This window comes from Podarcis vaucheri (genome assembly GCF_965113315.1).
Source record: "Podarcis vaucheri genome assembly, chromosome: 2".
Lineage (NCBI taxonomy): Eukaryota > Metazoa > Chordata > Lepidosauria > Squamata > Lacertidae > Podarcis > Podarcis vaucheri.
The window spans coordinates 116,943,863-116,958,261 of record NC_138760.1 but is presented as its reverse complement, the minus strand read 5'-3'; the positions used below and the strand labels follow the sequence as shown (position 1 = coordinate 116,958,261).

At 45.7% G+C, this 14,399-nt stretch overlaps 1 protein-coding gene across 4 annotated transcripts in view; it reads right to left on the bottom strand.

The window, feature by feature from the left end:
- Positions 1-14,399, bottom strand: part of LOC309525002 (nuclear factor 7, brain-like) — a 29,487-nt gene that overhangs the window by 7,711 nt on the left and 7,377 nt on the right. For 2 of the 4 annotated variants that reach the window (XM_082210315.1, XM_082210316.1), the window contains exon 1: positions 1,942-2,414. The exons of 1 other annotated variant lie outside the window; for it this stretch is intronic. In XM_082210315.1, coding sequence (XP_082066441.1) covers positions 1,942-2,349 — 408 coding nt within the window. In that variant the 5' untranslated portion in view covers positions 2,350-2,414. Of the gene's footprint in view, positions 1-1,941; positions 2,416-14,399 lie in introns of those variants that run through there. One more of the 4 variants, XM_082210317.1, reaches the window with a different exon arrangement.

Genomic DNA, 14,399 nt, shown 5'->3' with positions numbered 1-14,399 from the left:
CTTTTGATACCATGTCACAAACAAACCTCCATGGCACCAGAGCATGTGCAGAGTGTGATCACACAATTTTGCAAGCAGACGACAGTCTCCCTTCCCTTTCTGCTGACTTCTGCAATTTCTGATAAGGCAAGAAGGTGTTCTCTTGTGGCTTCAGCCTGCAGATGGCCAGACTGCTTTTTGGTGTCAAAGACTGCTGAGGCAAGCAGATTTTATTCAGTCCTCAGTTCCTAATTCCTGCACTATTCTGGTAACTCGAGTTAGCCCAACCTTAGTTGAGGAGATTTCACCCCCCCTTTGCAGGAATCTGCTGATTTTCCAGAGGGGAGGGAGCCGCTTGTGCTTGCTACTTCAAAGGGGAGACTGAGTGTTATCTCTGTGTCGATAAGGTTGCTGCAGAAAGCAGCTATAACACTCAGTGCAGTCCAGCATCTCCATTTGTATATAGTTTGTATAGTACAGTAGCTGTGAATAAAAGAAGATATCCTTCAGCGCTGTCATCCGAGTGATTTATGCTCTGCTGTACTCTGCTGTGCACAGCTGTCTTCTGGAAGTGAGTTCGGTGCTCACAGCTCTGAGTTGTGAGTCCACAGAACTTAGACCTGTTCCTGCAGAAGAAGGTCTCTGGAAGTGCTACCCCAGCTCACCTGGGCCAGTCGGGGCTGAAGTGGTTGAGCCCAGTCGGTGGCACTGGCTCAAGGGCGATGCTGACACTAGTGACTCATCCAAGGGACGCGGGTGGCGCTGTGGGTTTGCCGATCAGAAGGTCGGCGGTTCAAATCCCCGCAACGGGGTGAGCTCCTGTTGCTTGGTCCCTGCTCCTGCCAACCTAGCAGTTTGAAAGCACATCAAAGTGCAAGTAGATAAATAGGTACCACTCCAGCGGGAAGGTAAACGGTGTTTCCGTGTGCTGCTCTGGTTTGCCAGAAGCGGCTTAGTCATGCTGGCCACATGACCCGGAAGCTGTACGCCGGCTCCCTCAGCCAATAAAGCGAGATGAACGCCGCAACCCCAGAGTCGGCCACGACTGGACCTAATGGTCAGGGGTCCCTTTACCTTTTAGTGACTCATCCACCATGAGTTGGGGTGGCTATTATAATATCTTCTGCTCTTCTTAGAGCAGCGGTCACTGAGGTATATAAGATTTTACTTAATTCTTCCCTCAGTATAAAGGATTATGATTAAGACTGAAATGTATGGGAATTGGATTAAATAAGACTTGGGAAGCAGAATTACAGTGGACACATATGTGCACGTGTGGGTTGTGACTCGGCACTTCTGCGCACGAGCGATTTAGCGCTCTTCTGTGCATGCACGACCGCCGAAACCCAGAAGTAACCCATTCCAGTATTTCTGATTTTTGGCGGTGTGTAACCCAAAAAAACCCAACCTGAATCATCTGTAACCTGAAGTATGATTGTTAATGAAACTGTCTTTCCTTGAAATCTAGCGGGGGTGTGTGTTTCAATCTAAAATGTGTAATTGGCTTTTTAATTGATTGATATTTAAATTGTAATTTGGTCTTGATAAAATGTGGCTTATATTGGATTTTTATAATAAAAATTATTCTAATTGCAACTTTGGTATTGATAAAATGTTTCTTATACAGTATTGGATTTTTATAATATTTTTTTCTATATGTATATTTTAAAAAGGACCACCCTAACAATGATCCACTTTAAGCAGCAGTGAAGCTGTTGCAGCTCTGAACCAGCGCAAAAACTAAGTTTTCAAAGCCTGTTAGAATCCTTAGCAGACCTGCTGGGTTGTGAATTCCTGGTCTGATTTTTCTGAGTCAACATCCCTTGCAAGTCACTCTGCCTGCCTGGGCTGAACGAGGTCAAAACTGAGCCTGTGGTCTTGTAAGGCTGTCCTCACATTAAGACCACCCACCGTCCGTCCCCCAAGCTCACTCAACCCCAAAGCAGAAACTTTGCCACTGACCTGCGCGCATTTCACAGCCTCTTTGGTCGGCAGGAACTCGTGGCCCCGATGGGCGGGCAGATCCCGGCAGATCACGCAGATGGGGACGCGATCCTGGCGACAGAAGAGCTTGAGCGGCTCCTTGTGCTCCTCGCAGGAGCCCGCTGAGCTGGCCTTCGCCTGGGGCTCTTCATCCAGCTGGAGCTTGCGCACTTTTTCCGCGAGGTTGTCCAGAACCCTCTGGCGCCTGACCTCCCGCAGTCTGAAAGGGCAGCGGCACTCCGGGCAAATCCCTCTGCCCAAGCCATCGCGGGCGCAGCTCTTCAGGCAATCCAGGCAGAAGTTGTGGCCGCAATCCAGTAGGTGGGGATCGCGGAAGAGGGAGAGGCAGACGGAGCACACCAGATCGTCCAGCAGGCTGGAAGCCATGATCCCCGGTCGTAAGGCACTTTTGCGCAAGGCGCCGCTTGCGGATGAGCGATTCTGCTTTCAGTTTCACTTTTGCATTGCTGGAAAGGGCGGAGCCGTCAAAGAAATCAGATTCCCGGGGGTCATGATTTTCTTAATCCCTTCCTCAAAGCTCTGGGAAAGGCGGGGGGGGGGGCGCCGGAGGGTTTTTTGCACTACGGCACCACCAGATATGCTTAAGACGGCCCTGGCTGTAGTAAGTCCCAAAACAGCTGGAGGGCCGAGTTTGCCTATGCCTGATGTAAACGGAAGAGGGAGTTGTGTTTGACAAGGTTTTCTGGGAAGAAGGAGCAGGATGTAGGGAGAACGCCATTGTTGCTGGCTGGGGGTGGGGTGGGGGCTGCACTGAGAGACCCTCAGGGATCAGGGCTGCTCTGGACGAAGGTTGCTGAAGTTATGGGAGAAGCAACACGAGACACTTTTGAGGTGCAATGTTGTCTTGAGGTGAAATGAAGGGATTCAGGTTGCAAACAATCCCTATTTCCTAAAAACACAAAGACTGGTGGAATGGCTTGGTGGGCAAAGGCTTGGTGGTCCTAGCTGAATCTGAGGAGGTAAAGGGAGAGAATCTGCCCGCAGGGCTGAGGGGAGAAGTGAGAAGCAGCTTGGGCTGTAGGTCTCTGGTAGGGACTGGCAGGAGGGGAGATTTCCAGGCCAGTTCAACAAGACACACCTGTGCATCTATAGCTCAGAAAGAGGTTCATTTGGTATACAGTTGTACCTTTGATCTCATACGCCTTGGTACTCGGATGTTTTGGCTCCAGAACACCACAAACCCGAAAGTGAGTTTTCCGGTTTGCGAATGTTCTTTGGAACCCGAACGTCTGACAGGGCGTCCTGCAGCCAATCAGAAGCTGTCCTTGGGTTTCCATACGTTTTGGAAGACGAGTGGACTTCCGGAACGGATTCTGTTCAACTTCCAAGGTACGACTGTATTAGCAGACACTTAGAAACCTAAGTACAGTGGTACCTCGGGTTACATATGCTTCAGGTTACATATGCTTCATGTTACAGACTCCGCTAACCCAGAAATATTACCTCGGGTTAAGAACTTTGCTTCAGGATGAGAACAGAAATCGTGCTCCGGTGGCATGGCGGCAGCAGGAGGCCCCATTAGCTAAAGTGGTACCTCAGGTTAAGAACAGTTTCAGGTTAAGAATGCACCTCCGGAACGAATTAAGTACTTAACCCGAGGTAACACTGTAGATAGGTTATTTTTATTTAATTTTGTTTCTCACCTGCCCTTCATCACCAAGGTGAATTTAAAAACTGGTTTTTGTTTATGTGAGGAGCAAGCAGTATTGTGCAGCAGCCCTTTGAGTGCCACCACTTCTGCTCTCCCTTTGGCATCCTGGGAAAAGCAGTAGAGGCAACAGTAGGATCTCCCACGCTTTCTCAACCCATCTTATGTCACCTGTCACCAAGTCTTCTTGGGAAATGACCTACAAAGAGTACTGGAAAGCTAGAAGACAGCACAACATCTCCACCCGTGTGTCTTCTTTCATTTTGTTGAGTGCATTGGTCTGAACCAAAAGCCTTTCCACCTGGTTGGCATGTCCATGGGCGGAATGATTGCTGGCGCTTATGCTGCTTGGTATCGATCTGAGTTCTGCCGCTTATCCCTCATGTGGCCAGCAGGTGAGTGTGCGCTGCTTATCCCTCCTTTGCCCAGCAAGTCTAACAGTGCGAACAAGTCCCACTGAATTCAAGGTGATTTATGTCTGATGAGGTAAGCCTAGGGTTGTGTCATTAGGGTGCAATCCTATACAGTGGCACCTCAGGTTACAGACGCTTCAGGGTACAGACTCCGCTAACCCAGAAATAGTACCTCGGGTTAAGAACTTTGCTTCAGGATAAAGACAGAAATCGTGCTCCGGCGGTGCGGCGGCAGCAGGGGGCGCCATTAGCTAAAGTGGTGCTTCAGGTTAAGAACAGTTTCAGGTTAAGAACGGACCCCCGGAATGAATCAAGTACTTAACCCGAGGTACCACTGTATTGATGCTTAATTTGCTTTTACGTTGTTGATCATGAAATCAATTTAAATAACATGTTGCATTACCTGATTTTCCTTCTGCCTCAGTCCCCTTTTGATATGCCAAATGCTAAGTTATCACAGGATAAAAATGCATTATTTGCTCCTTACACTGATGGCTCATTCCTTCGAAAAATTGATGTGGCACACACTTGTTTGTTACTTTAAGGGGCTGCCTGGAATCACGCTGAAACCATGGGAAATGTTGTTTTAAACTGTTTTTAATAGTGTTTTAGCGCTTTAAACCCCCCTGGGTTTAAACACACACACACGTGTATGTGTGTGTGTAGCTTGTTGCCAGGCAGATACAAAGGTGCCTAAGCCATTTGCATTCGATGGGTTTTGATCTTTTTAATCACACATAAGTTTAGAATCACTAGAAAGAGCAGCTGGAGAATTTGCTAACTTAGATTGCTGTGATGAATTGTGCCATCAGCCAGAGGCACGAATAAAACATAGTTTATTTCACATGGACAAATCTGTCAATTTGTTTTTGTTCAGTTTCTCATTTCCCCAATCTTGCACATCAGTTTGTGATTTATTTCTTTTTTTTTATAATCATATTTATTAAAATTTCCAATAATAACAGAATAGAAAAGATAAAAAAGATAAAGAAAAGAAAGAAAAAGAGAAACTAGTTTAGACCCTTCTTTTCATAGCCTTCTTTCTGGGACTTCCTCCTTCCCCTCCCGACTGTATTCCCCTTTCCCTAAGTTGGTTCCACAAGTTCTCATCCCCAAGTTTAAGCCTAATATGTTTTACTCATAAACCAATTTAAATTTACACAATCTTAACATCACTCCTCGTCTTATAATAAAACAAAATTTTTCCCCCAAGATCAGCTCTCATTTCTTCCACGAGTTCCCCCTTTCTAAAAAAGGAAAAAAACAAAAACATATAGGATCAAAGTTATAAAGAATATAAGATAGAAGATATAGAAAAGTTCAAAAAATTGGTTACAAAGCCTTTGGATTCTAGGATTCCCCCTCCCTTCCCCGGTTTTGATTCCCCATGTCCTTTTGTCTGTATGTTGTCGGCCTGGAGATCTTAAGTCCACAGCCAAATTTTTCTCAGTCCATCTTGCCGGTTTCTTCAGATTTGGTTGTTTTAATAATATTTAACTTCAAAAATCCAGTCTAATAGAGGCCTTTAATTTTCCTTAATCTTTTGTTGCTCCTCCCGTTGTTCTTTCCGTGTCGTATTTAGTCATTTGCTCTTTTATTTCTTGGTTTCTCAGGTTTCTGTCTTGTTCAGCTGTCAAAACATTCTTGTTTCAAAATTTAATGTCTCTACAGAGGTTTGTTATTCAGGGACAAAGACTTACGTCCAGTTCCTTTCTTGCTTCAATAGAAGATTCTATTGTATTATGGTCACCTCTGTAGACAAAATAATATTTCAGTTCTGCAGCTTTCCCAGGAGATAAGACCTGTGCACATCCCAAAGTAGTTTTCCACATACGACACTTGTAATGTCCCGAAACCCCTCTAGGGGGATTGCAATAACTTTGTATCCTCTAGTCCAAAAGTCAATTTGTTGTTTCTTTTTCCCCGACAGTTTATATCCATATTTATATCAAATTGTAACAAAATTAACCAGCAAAGAACTTGTAGCAAAGTCCTCTTTGTATTCTCCAGCTTTGACAGCTCCTTTGACAGCTGTCAAATTCTCCATCTCTCTTCGCCAGGCTCTCCGAATCGCCCCGGTTCCCAGGGGGGGGTTTGCCTTTTTCCTCTCACCCTCGACTCTTCTCCTCCAGCACAGTTCTTATAATTCACATCGTGGAGTTAGTAATTTTTGTCATCAATAAACTTCTGAATCGATCTTGGTTTCTCAGTCCTTGTTTTAGCATGTTTACAATCAGGGAGGGGACTGACTTCCTTTTTGGATCCCCTCCCGCTCGTGCCAAATCCGGAAAAAAAATTTCTTTTTTCCTCCTTTTATACCCGGTTGCCCAATTACTCACGGGTTGTTGTTAATTGTCCGAATTTCCTTTGGAAGAAGCCAGCGCTCTCCGCCGGATGGCATGCGGCTGCGCCCGGCAGGGGAAGCGGAGGACTCAAAGCACCACGCCACTCCCTGGCGCCCGATCCGTAGCCTTTAAAAAGGCTTCTTCATGAGCCGGGAGGGCGATAACGGTGCCAGCTGAGTCACCATGTCCACGGGATCCGTTCCCGTGGTTTTTAAGGGTCCCCGCGTCGCCGGCGCGGTAGGACCCGACCCCTACCGAGCCGACTCCCTCCGGAGCTCGGAGGGAGTCCGCCATTCGGCGATGGCGCTAACCCGGAAGTCAGTTTGTGATTTATTTCTTAAAATTTCATCAGGGACTTTGTCCTAATATACACATTTTTTATATTATAATTTTATAGTATAATTATAATTTTCACACAATTTTTGCCCTATTTTAATTTTTATTTTACAAAGCGATTTCCCCTAACATAATTAACTATTTATTTCATTAACCTTATCTTCTCCTGAACCATACCTCAACGAGCATCATCCCCCAAATGAGCAAATGGCATTTTAAGCCGCTTTTGTGCTTCGGGCCAGGTTCATTAATGTTTATACTCCAGATTAGGAATGCAGTTCCAGTTAGGGTTGGGAGAGATCCCTGTCTGAAGCCCTGACAGTCAGTATCGGCAGTACTGGGCTACATGGAGCAATGGTCTGACTCAGGATAAGGTCACCTGCTATGTTCCTCTTGTACCTCTCTTAGCAGAAGTCATCCAACAGGGTGGATAAGGCTCCCATCAGAATATTAAACAGAATAAAACATCGAACATTAAGAGCTTCTCTAAACAGGGCTGCCTTTAGATCTCTTCTAAATGTCAGATAGTTGTTTATTTCTTTGACATGTGATGGGCGGGCATTCCACAGGGCAGGCCCCTTGTTTTCTTTTCAGCAGCCTTTGGCTCCAGAGGGGGGGGGGGGCGGAGAGCAGGCGTGGCGTGGCAGGTGCGCATCCTGGGGGTGTGGCGCCCAGCACGCAGGGGGGAGACACCCACAATGGCACCCCACCGGGATTGTGCCACAGGGGGCAGTGTGCTCCTCCCGCACCCCTGTTCCTCTGCCAGTGGTGCCACTCCCGAAAAGGCCCTCTGCCTGGTTCCCTATAACCTCACTTCTCGCAGGGAGGGAACTACCAGAAGGCCTTCAACGCTGGACCTCATTGGGTCCCTTCCGACTCTATAGTTCTATGATTTCTACATTGACTTGCATTGTTCTTCATTCTGCATTCTTGTCATTCCTGCTGTTCTTATGCAAATGGATATTTTCGTTTTTGCCTTACTTTCAATGCATTTTTAAAATGTTCGTGATCTTGGTGATAAATTTAAGAATTCATTTAAGCACCGGGCTTAGGTCTCCCTGCCTTCATATCTTTCTTAAAACTATTCTTAAGGGAGCATTTTGTTATCTTTTGGTCTGATCTTGAGGTATCCTTCATGGCATAATTTAATCACCAAGCTTGTTTCAAAAATATCATAATGGAGGAAAGCTTGAACCTCCACCTCATAGTTTGCACTGGCATTTTCTTATCCCACTCTTCGACCCCCAAAACCCACAAGAACAGCTCACAAATGTGAGAAAAAACGCAGAACAAGTGTTAGTGACCTCTGTTAACAGTGTCAGATCCGAAGTTATCTGTCTCAATATCATTTTTATATTCTGGGTCTTGGAATAGTTTATGTTTTGGGGCTGCTTTGGAAGGAGATTCTTTGGGGCTTATTCTTATTCTATAATATTTAAAGCATGAACCTCTTAAGCTCAGGGTTGGGGGTCTGAGACCCACATTGGGCAAAATATTCCTGCATTGCAGAGGATTGAACTAGATGACACTTGGGGTCTCTTCATGGTCGTAGCCAGGATTTTTGTTAGGGGGGCAGGCCTTTTGTTAGGGGGAGCAGAACCTCAGTTTTCTATGTATTTTTATTGATTTTTATTGATTTAGGGGTGGCAGCTGCCCCTCCCTGCTCCCCCTTGCCTAAGCCCATTGGCCTCTTCCAATTCAACAATTCTGTGATTCCATGATTCCACAAAAGGCAGGGCAGCAGCCAGCACCCCAAAAACATTGTTGGCATACAGGTTCTTTCTCCAATTTAGTGGCCTCCAGATGTTTTGAATTCCAATTCTCAGCCAACAAGGGAAATTATGGGAGTTGTTGTTGAAAACATTAAGAGGCTGTCAGGGTCCAAAAACCAGAGGCGGATTTTGGGGGGGCATGTCTGATTTGATCGCACTGGGTGTGGAGCCTTGGGGATGCTACAGATGACACCACAATTATGCTTTAGAATGGAACACAAGAGGTGCCACATACCAAATTTTGGCATCACACAGGGCTCAAATTTGAGAACGCAACGTTTGACACTGCAAAAACTCAGCTTTGCGTGCCTTTTCTCAGTCTGCCCTGCTGATTCCAGACATGGGCTTCTGTTTTCTTTTGTGAAGACACTTGGCCCCTCTGCTGCTGAATAAGTGTCAGTGGGTTTTTTTGGGGGGGGTGTTGGTGGTGGAAGCTCTTAATCATATTACTAGCACTCCCCAAAAGATCCTGCATAAAGAAGCAATGGGCTAGTTCCTACTGCAACGCATCAGGGCTATCAACAATCTTTTCTCAAATCTTAAGGTGCTGTTTTGGGGTGACCCACTTTTTGTAGCTCTACTGACAGAACTCCGAGAGGAATCCTATGCTATTATATTGTTAAAGTGAGGTACCACTAAGAGATGGATGCAGCTGCCCATTTTGTTTTCTCTCCATTTCTGTCTAGCCCAGAGACAGGGAGGCTCAGGGCAGATCTACATACACTCTTGTTTTTAACATTAGGAAAGGGTTAAGAAACAGTTGTGGTACAGAGGGACAAATGACGCACGGCTTACAATGTTGCTAATGTGTTATTAAAATGTGACACCAGAGGGCGCTGTGGAGCAACCAGCTGTGCTTTTGATGGAAATACAGTGGTACCTCAGGTTAAGTACTTAATTCATATCGGAGGTCTGTTCTTAACCTGAAACTGTTCTTCACTTTAGCTAATGGGATTTCCTGCTGCCACCGTGCAATTTCTGTTCTCATCCTAAAGCAAAGTTCTTAACCTGAGGTACTATTTCTGGGTTAGCGGAGTCTGTAACCTGAAGCGTCTGTAACCCGAGGTACCACTGTAAACCAATAACAAGGTAAGATACTCAGCTCTACCTCTCTTTCAAATCAGAACCAGTGAAGGTGGTGAAGGTCTTGTGTGAGTGTCTGGCGGCGGTTGGAGGATAAATGGTGGCTGAAAGATTGAGGTTGAATCCTGACAAGACAGAAGTACTGTTTTTGGGGATAGGAGGCGGGCAGGTGTGGAGGACTCCCTGGTCCTGAATAATAATAATAATAATAATAATAATAATAATAATAATAATAATAATAATAATAATAATATCTTTATTGTCATTGCCCCCTCTCGGGGACAACGAAATTACTGAATGGGGTTACTGTGTCCCTGAAGGACCAGGTGCGCAGTCTGGGAGTCATTTTGGACTCACAGCTGTCCATGGAGGCGCAGGTCAATTCTGTGTCCAGGGCAGCTGTTTACCAGCTCTATCTGGTATGCAGGCTGAGACCCTACCTGCCCGCAGACTGTCTCATCAGAGTGGTGCATGCTCTAGTTATCTCTCGCTTGGACTACTGCAACATGCTCTACGTGGGTCTACCTTTGAAGGTGACCCGGAAACTGCAGCTAATCCAGAATGCGGCAGCTAGACTGGTGACTGCGAGTGGCTGCCAAAACCACATAACATTGGTCTTGAAAGACCTACATTGGCTCCCAATACGTTTCTGAGCACAATTCAAAGTGTTGGTGCTGACCTTTAAAGTTCTAAATGGCCTCGGTCCAATTTACCTGAAGGAGCGTCTCCATCCTCATCGTTCTGCCCGGATGCTGAGGTCCAGCGCCGAAGGTCTTCTGGCGGTTCCCTCACTGCGAGAAGCCAAATTACAGAGAACCAGGCAGAGGCCCTTCTGCCCTGTGGAACGCCTTCCCACCAGATGTCAAAGAGAAGAACAACTACCAGACTTTTAGAAGACATCTGAAGGCAGCCTTGTTTAGGGAAGCTTTTAGTGTTTAACAGACCACTGTATTTTAATACTTTGTTGGGAGCTGCCCAGAATGGTTGGGGAAACCCAGCCAGATGGGCAGGGTATTAATAATAATAATAATAATAATAATAATTGCATCAGAAGACACAACTTGACCTAAGAAACCATCATTTCATTGTCTGGAAACAGCTTGCCCTTCAAAAATAACTTCATGGTCAGACCAAAAAGGAACTACCTTTAAAAATGAGTTTAAACGCTAGAAGTCACTGAGGGTACATAGCTAGCTAACAGTTCTTTCCACATGCATGCGGTAACCGAGTTTGACCAGCCAAGTTTGACTAATGTGGTAGCCAAGTTTGACCCCCCCGCCCCTTGCTTATGTTTCGAACGCATAGGCTGCACAGGAACAGAATGGATACATGCATAGGCGGGGCACCTGCAGTAGAAAAGTAGCCATTGTGACTCTGCCTGGTGGTGCCATGTACCATAGAAGGTAATAAATAAAAACCCAGGAAGGTGACTGGCTATGTCCCCTGTGGTGCCATGTGCCATATAAGGGAATGATCAAAATAAAGGAGAGGGGTTGGTGTTGTTTGTGAAGCTATGTGACATTTGGCTCCAGAAACTGTGCCTGGGAGCTTAGTTATTTTGGTAACTGTCTCACGGAGACGATTTCCTGCAAAAATGCAGAGAGCCCTGAATGCAAACTTGGCTCGCAAGGGAAGGGTGTTTTTTTGCAACCAGGAAGCCAGAGTTTCCCCTCAGCTGGAGCCAAAACTGCTTTACAATGATGAAGAAGGTCGAATAGTGATAATAGAAGTCAAGATCATTGTTGAAAAAGTGATAGTTATTGGAGTTTATGCACCAAATGAAAGAAAATCTGAATTCTACCAATTCTTGGAAGAAAAAGTCATAGAATATTTAGGGGGGGGATTATATTATTAGGAGATTTTAATGGAGTAGTCAATCCAAACATGGACAGAACAACAAAGAAGAAAGAAAAGAGGCAGAACAAACTCCCAACTACATTTTTTCAGTTAATAGAACTCCTGAATTTATTTGATGCTTGGAGGTTTAAGAGTCCAACAGAGAAAGAATTTACACATTATTCAGAGCCACATAAATCGGCAGGACAATTCAATGCAATCTGGACAACAAAGGATTTATTAAATAATATTACAAAAGCAGAAATCCATCCAAGGACAATTTGAGATCACAGCGCGGTCTGGGCATAGCTGTCAAGTGTCCCTTATTTGAAGGGACAGTCCCTTATTCCAGCGCCATGTCCCGCTGCTGTCCCTTATTGATGGATGTCCCTTAAATGTCCCTTAAATGATGTACCTTAAATTTCAAAGGAAGCAGATCCTCTCCCTCCCTCCCTCCCTGCCGGCCAGGGAGGAGGGAGGCTCCAACTGTGTTGCTTGGCTGTGTTGCTCACCCAATCAGAAGTCTAAGAACGACTGGGGGTGGAGCTTGCATGCCTTGTATATGGCTAGTTAATGCAAGCTGAGGGGTTTTTTGAATGCCGGACCCCATTTTGTTGCACGTGCTGCTGCAAACTTTGCAGTGCAAAGCCATGCCGGGGAGCCATCTTAAGTTGAGGCTGCATAGGCCTTGTGGTGCATGTGATTCAGATTCTATTCAGTTGAACCTCTGGTTACAAAGTTGGTTGGACAGTGTTCTCGAAGCTACCGGCATGAGTTTGACCAGACTGCAGGAGGACAGGAAGACTGGAGTGCCTGGAACAGGTGAGGCGGCAGGTCCCTTATTTTGGCTGCTGGTCCCTTATTTTCAAGGCTGCTGGTCCCTTATTTTCAAATCTGTAATTTGACAGCTATGGGCCTGGGTTAACTTTAAAGGAAAAGAAGAAAAGGTTAAAAGGTGGCAACTTAATGAGAGTATGTTAAATGATGAAAAAATTGTACAGAAGGCCAAGCAAATCTTAGAAGAATATTTTAAGTTTAATTTAAATCAAAGAGTAGAGCTGGAAGCAGTTTGGGACGCGAGTAAAGCCGTTATAAGAGGTTTCTTTATCCAACAAAATGCAGGGAACTCCTGCAGGGCTCCCCACGCTGTGGATGTCTGCCCGGCGCGAGGCTGCTATCCGCAGCATGGGGAGCCCTGCAGGGAACTCCAGCAGGGCTCCCCATGCTGCGGATGTCTGCCCGGCGCGAGGGACGCTCTGCTTCAGGGCGCCCCTCACTCCGGGTGGCAGGCTGCTACCCGCAGCCTAGACAGCCCTGCGGGAACTCCCGCAGGGTTGCCTAGGCTGCGGATGTGTTCCCTAAGCGCTGGGTGCTCTGCTTTCAGCGCGCTTGGCGCTGCGGGAAGCAGGCTGCTATCCGCAGCCTAGACAGCCCTGCGGGACCTCCTGCAGGGTTGCCTAGGCTGCAGATGTGTTCCCTAAGCGCCGGGTGCTCTGCTTTCAGCGCGTCCGGCGCTCCGGGAAGCAGGCTGCTATCCGCAGCCTAGACAGCCCTGCGGGAATTCCCACAGGGCTGCCTAGGCTGCGGGTGTCTTCCTGAAGCCTGGAGAGCGAGAGGGCTCGGTGCGCACCAACCCCTTTCACTCTCCAAACTTCAGCGAAAGCCTGCATTCACCCCATAGGACGCACCCAGATTTCCCCTTCCTTTTTGGAGGGGAAAAAGTGCGTCCTATAGGGCGAAAAATACGGTACTTGTTATGACTGGAAACCCTAAAGAAAGTCTGAAAAGAGTGCTGGAATTGATTAAAGAATTTGGAGAAGTGGCAGGCTTTAAACTGAACATAACAAAACCAAAAATGCTAGTTAAAAATGTAACCATGAAAGAAAAGGACGACTTAGAAAAAATATTGGGCCTGAAAATCTCAAAAGCGAAATACCTGGGTATTTGGATCACTCCCAAGAATATAAACATATTTCAGGATAAATATACCAAAACATGGTTAGAGATTAGAAAAATCTTTGGAACCTGGAGTACATTAAAATTAACATTTCTGGGTAGGATTTCCATTATAAAGATGAATGTGCTTCCAAAATTAATATTTTTATTTCAAATGATTCCAATACTAGGCGAAGCGGGTTGTCTCAAGATATGGCAAAGAGAAATTTCCAAATTCCTGTGGGAAGGAAAGAAACCTAGGATTAAACACCTGATCTTAATAGACATAAAAGAGAGAGGAGGCTTTTCTCTACCCGACCTAAAACTTTACTACGAGGCAGCCTGTTTCACCTGGCTAAAAAAATTGGTGCACGTTGCAAGATCCGGACCTCCTGGACCTGGAAGGTTTTGTCAACCGTTGAGGATGGCACGCCTACTTGATATATGGAAAAGCGAAAATTCATAAAATTTTTACCAACCATATCATAAGAAAGTCACTCTTTGCTGTATGGGAAAAATATAAAGACCTGATGGAGACTAAAGTCCCGTGGTGGACTTCTCCAATAGAAGCCATAGGAGTAAAACGGAAAAATACCCAGGAAAGCTGGCCAACATATAAAACACTCCTAAAAAATGAAGATAGCCAAATAAAATTAAAAAACTTTGAGGAAATAAGACATTTCAAACTTGTTCCAATACCATCAGTTATTTGAAAAATTTAAATCTGACAGACAAAAGGGATTCTCAACAGAAATTTCCCGATTTGGATCTGATCTTGTAAATTATAAAAGAAAAACTCTTTCCAAAACTTATTGACTCCTCCTTGACTGGACAGGGGGCACAATACTTGTCTTGCTCCGGGCACTGGCAACCTACACTATGTCACTGAGGAGGTTTCACAGGCTGGGCATTCAGTTCAAGACCCTACAAACAGCAGAGGTACAGGAGGGAGTTGCCTAAAGAGCACAGCGTTCAATTGGGTATATAAGGGGTGAGACAATCTTTCAGGTATCCTGAATTCCAAGCTATACAGGGCTTCATAGACAAA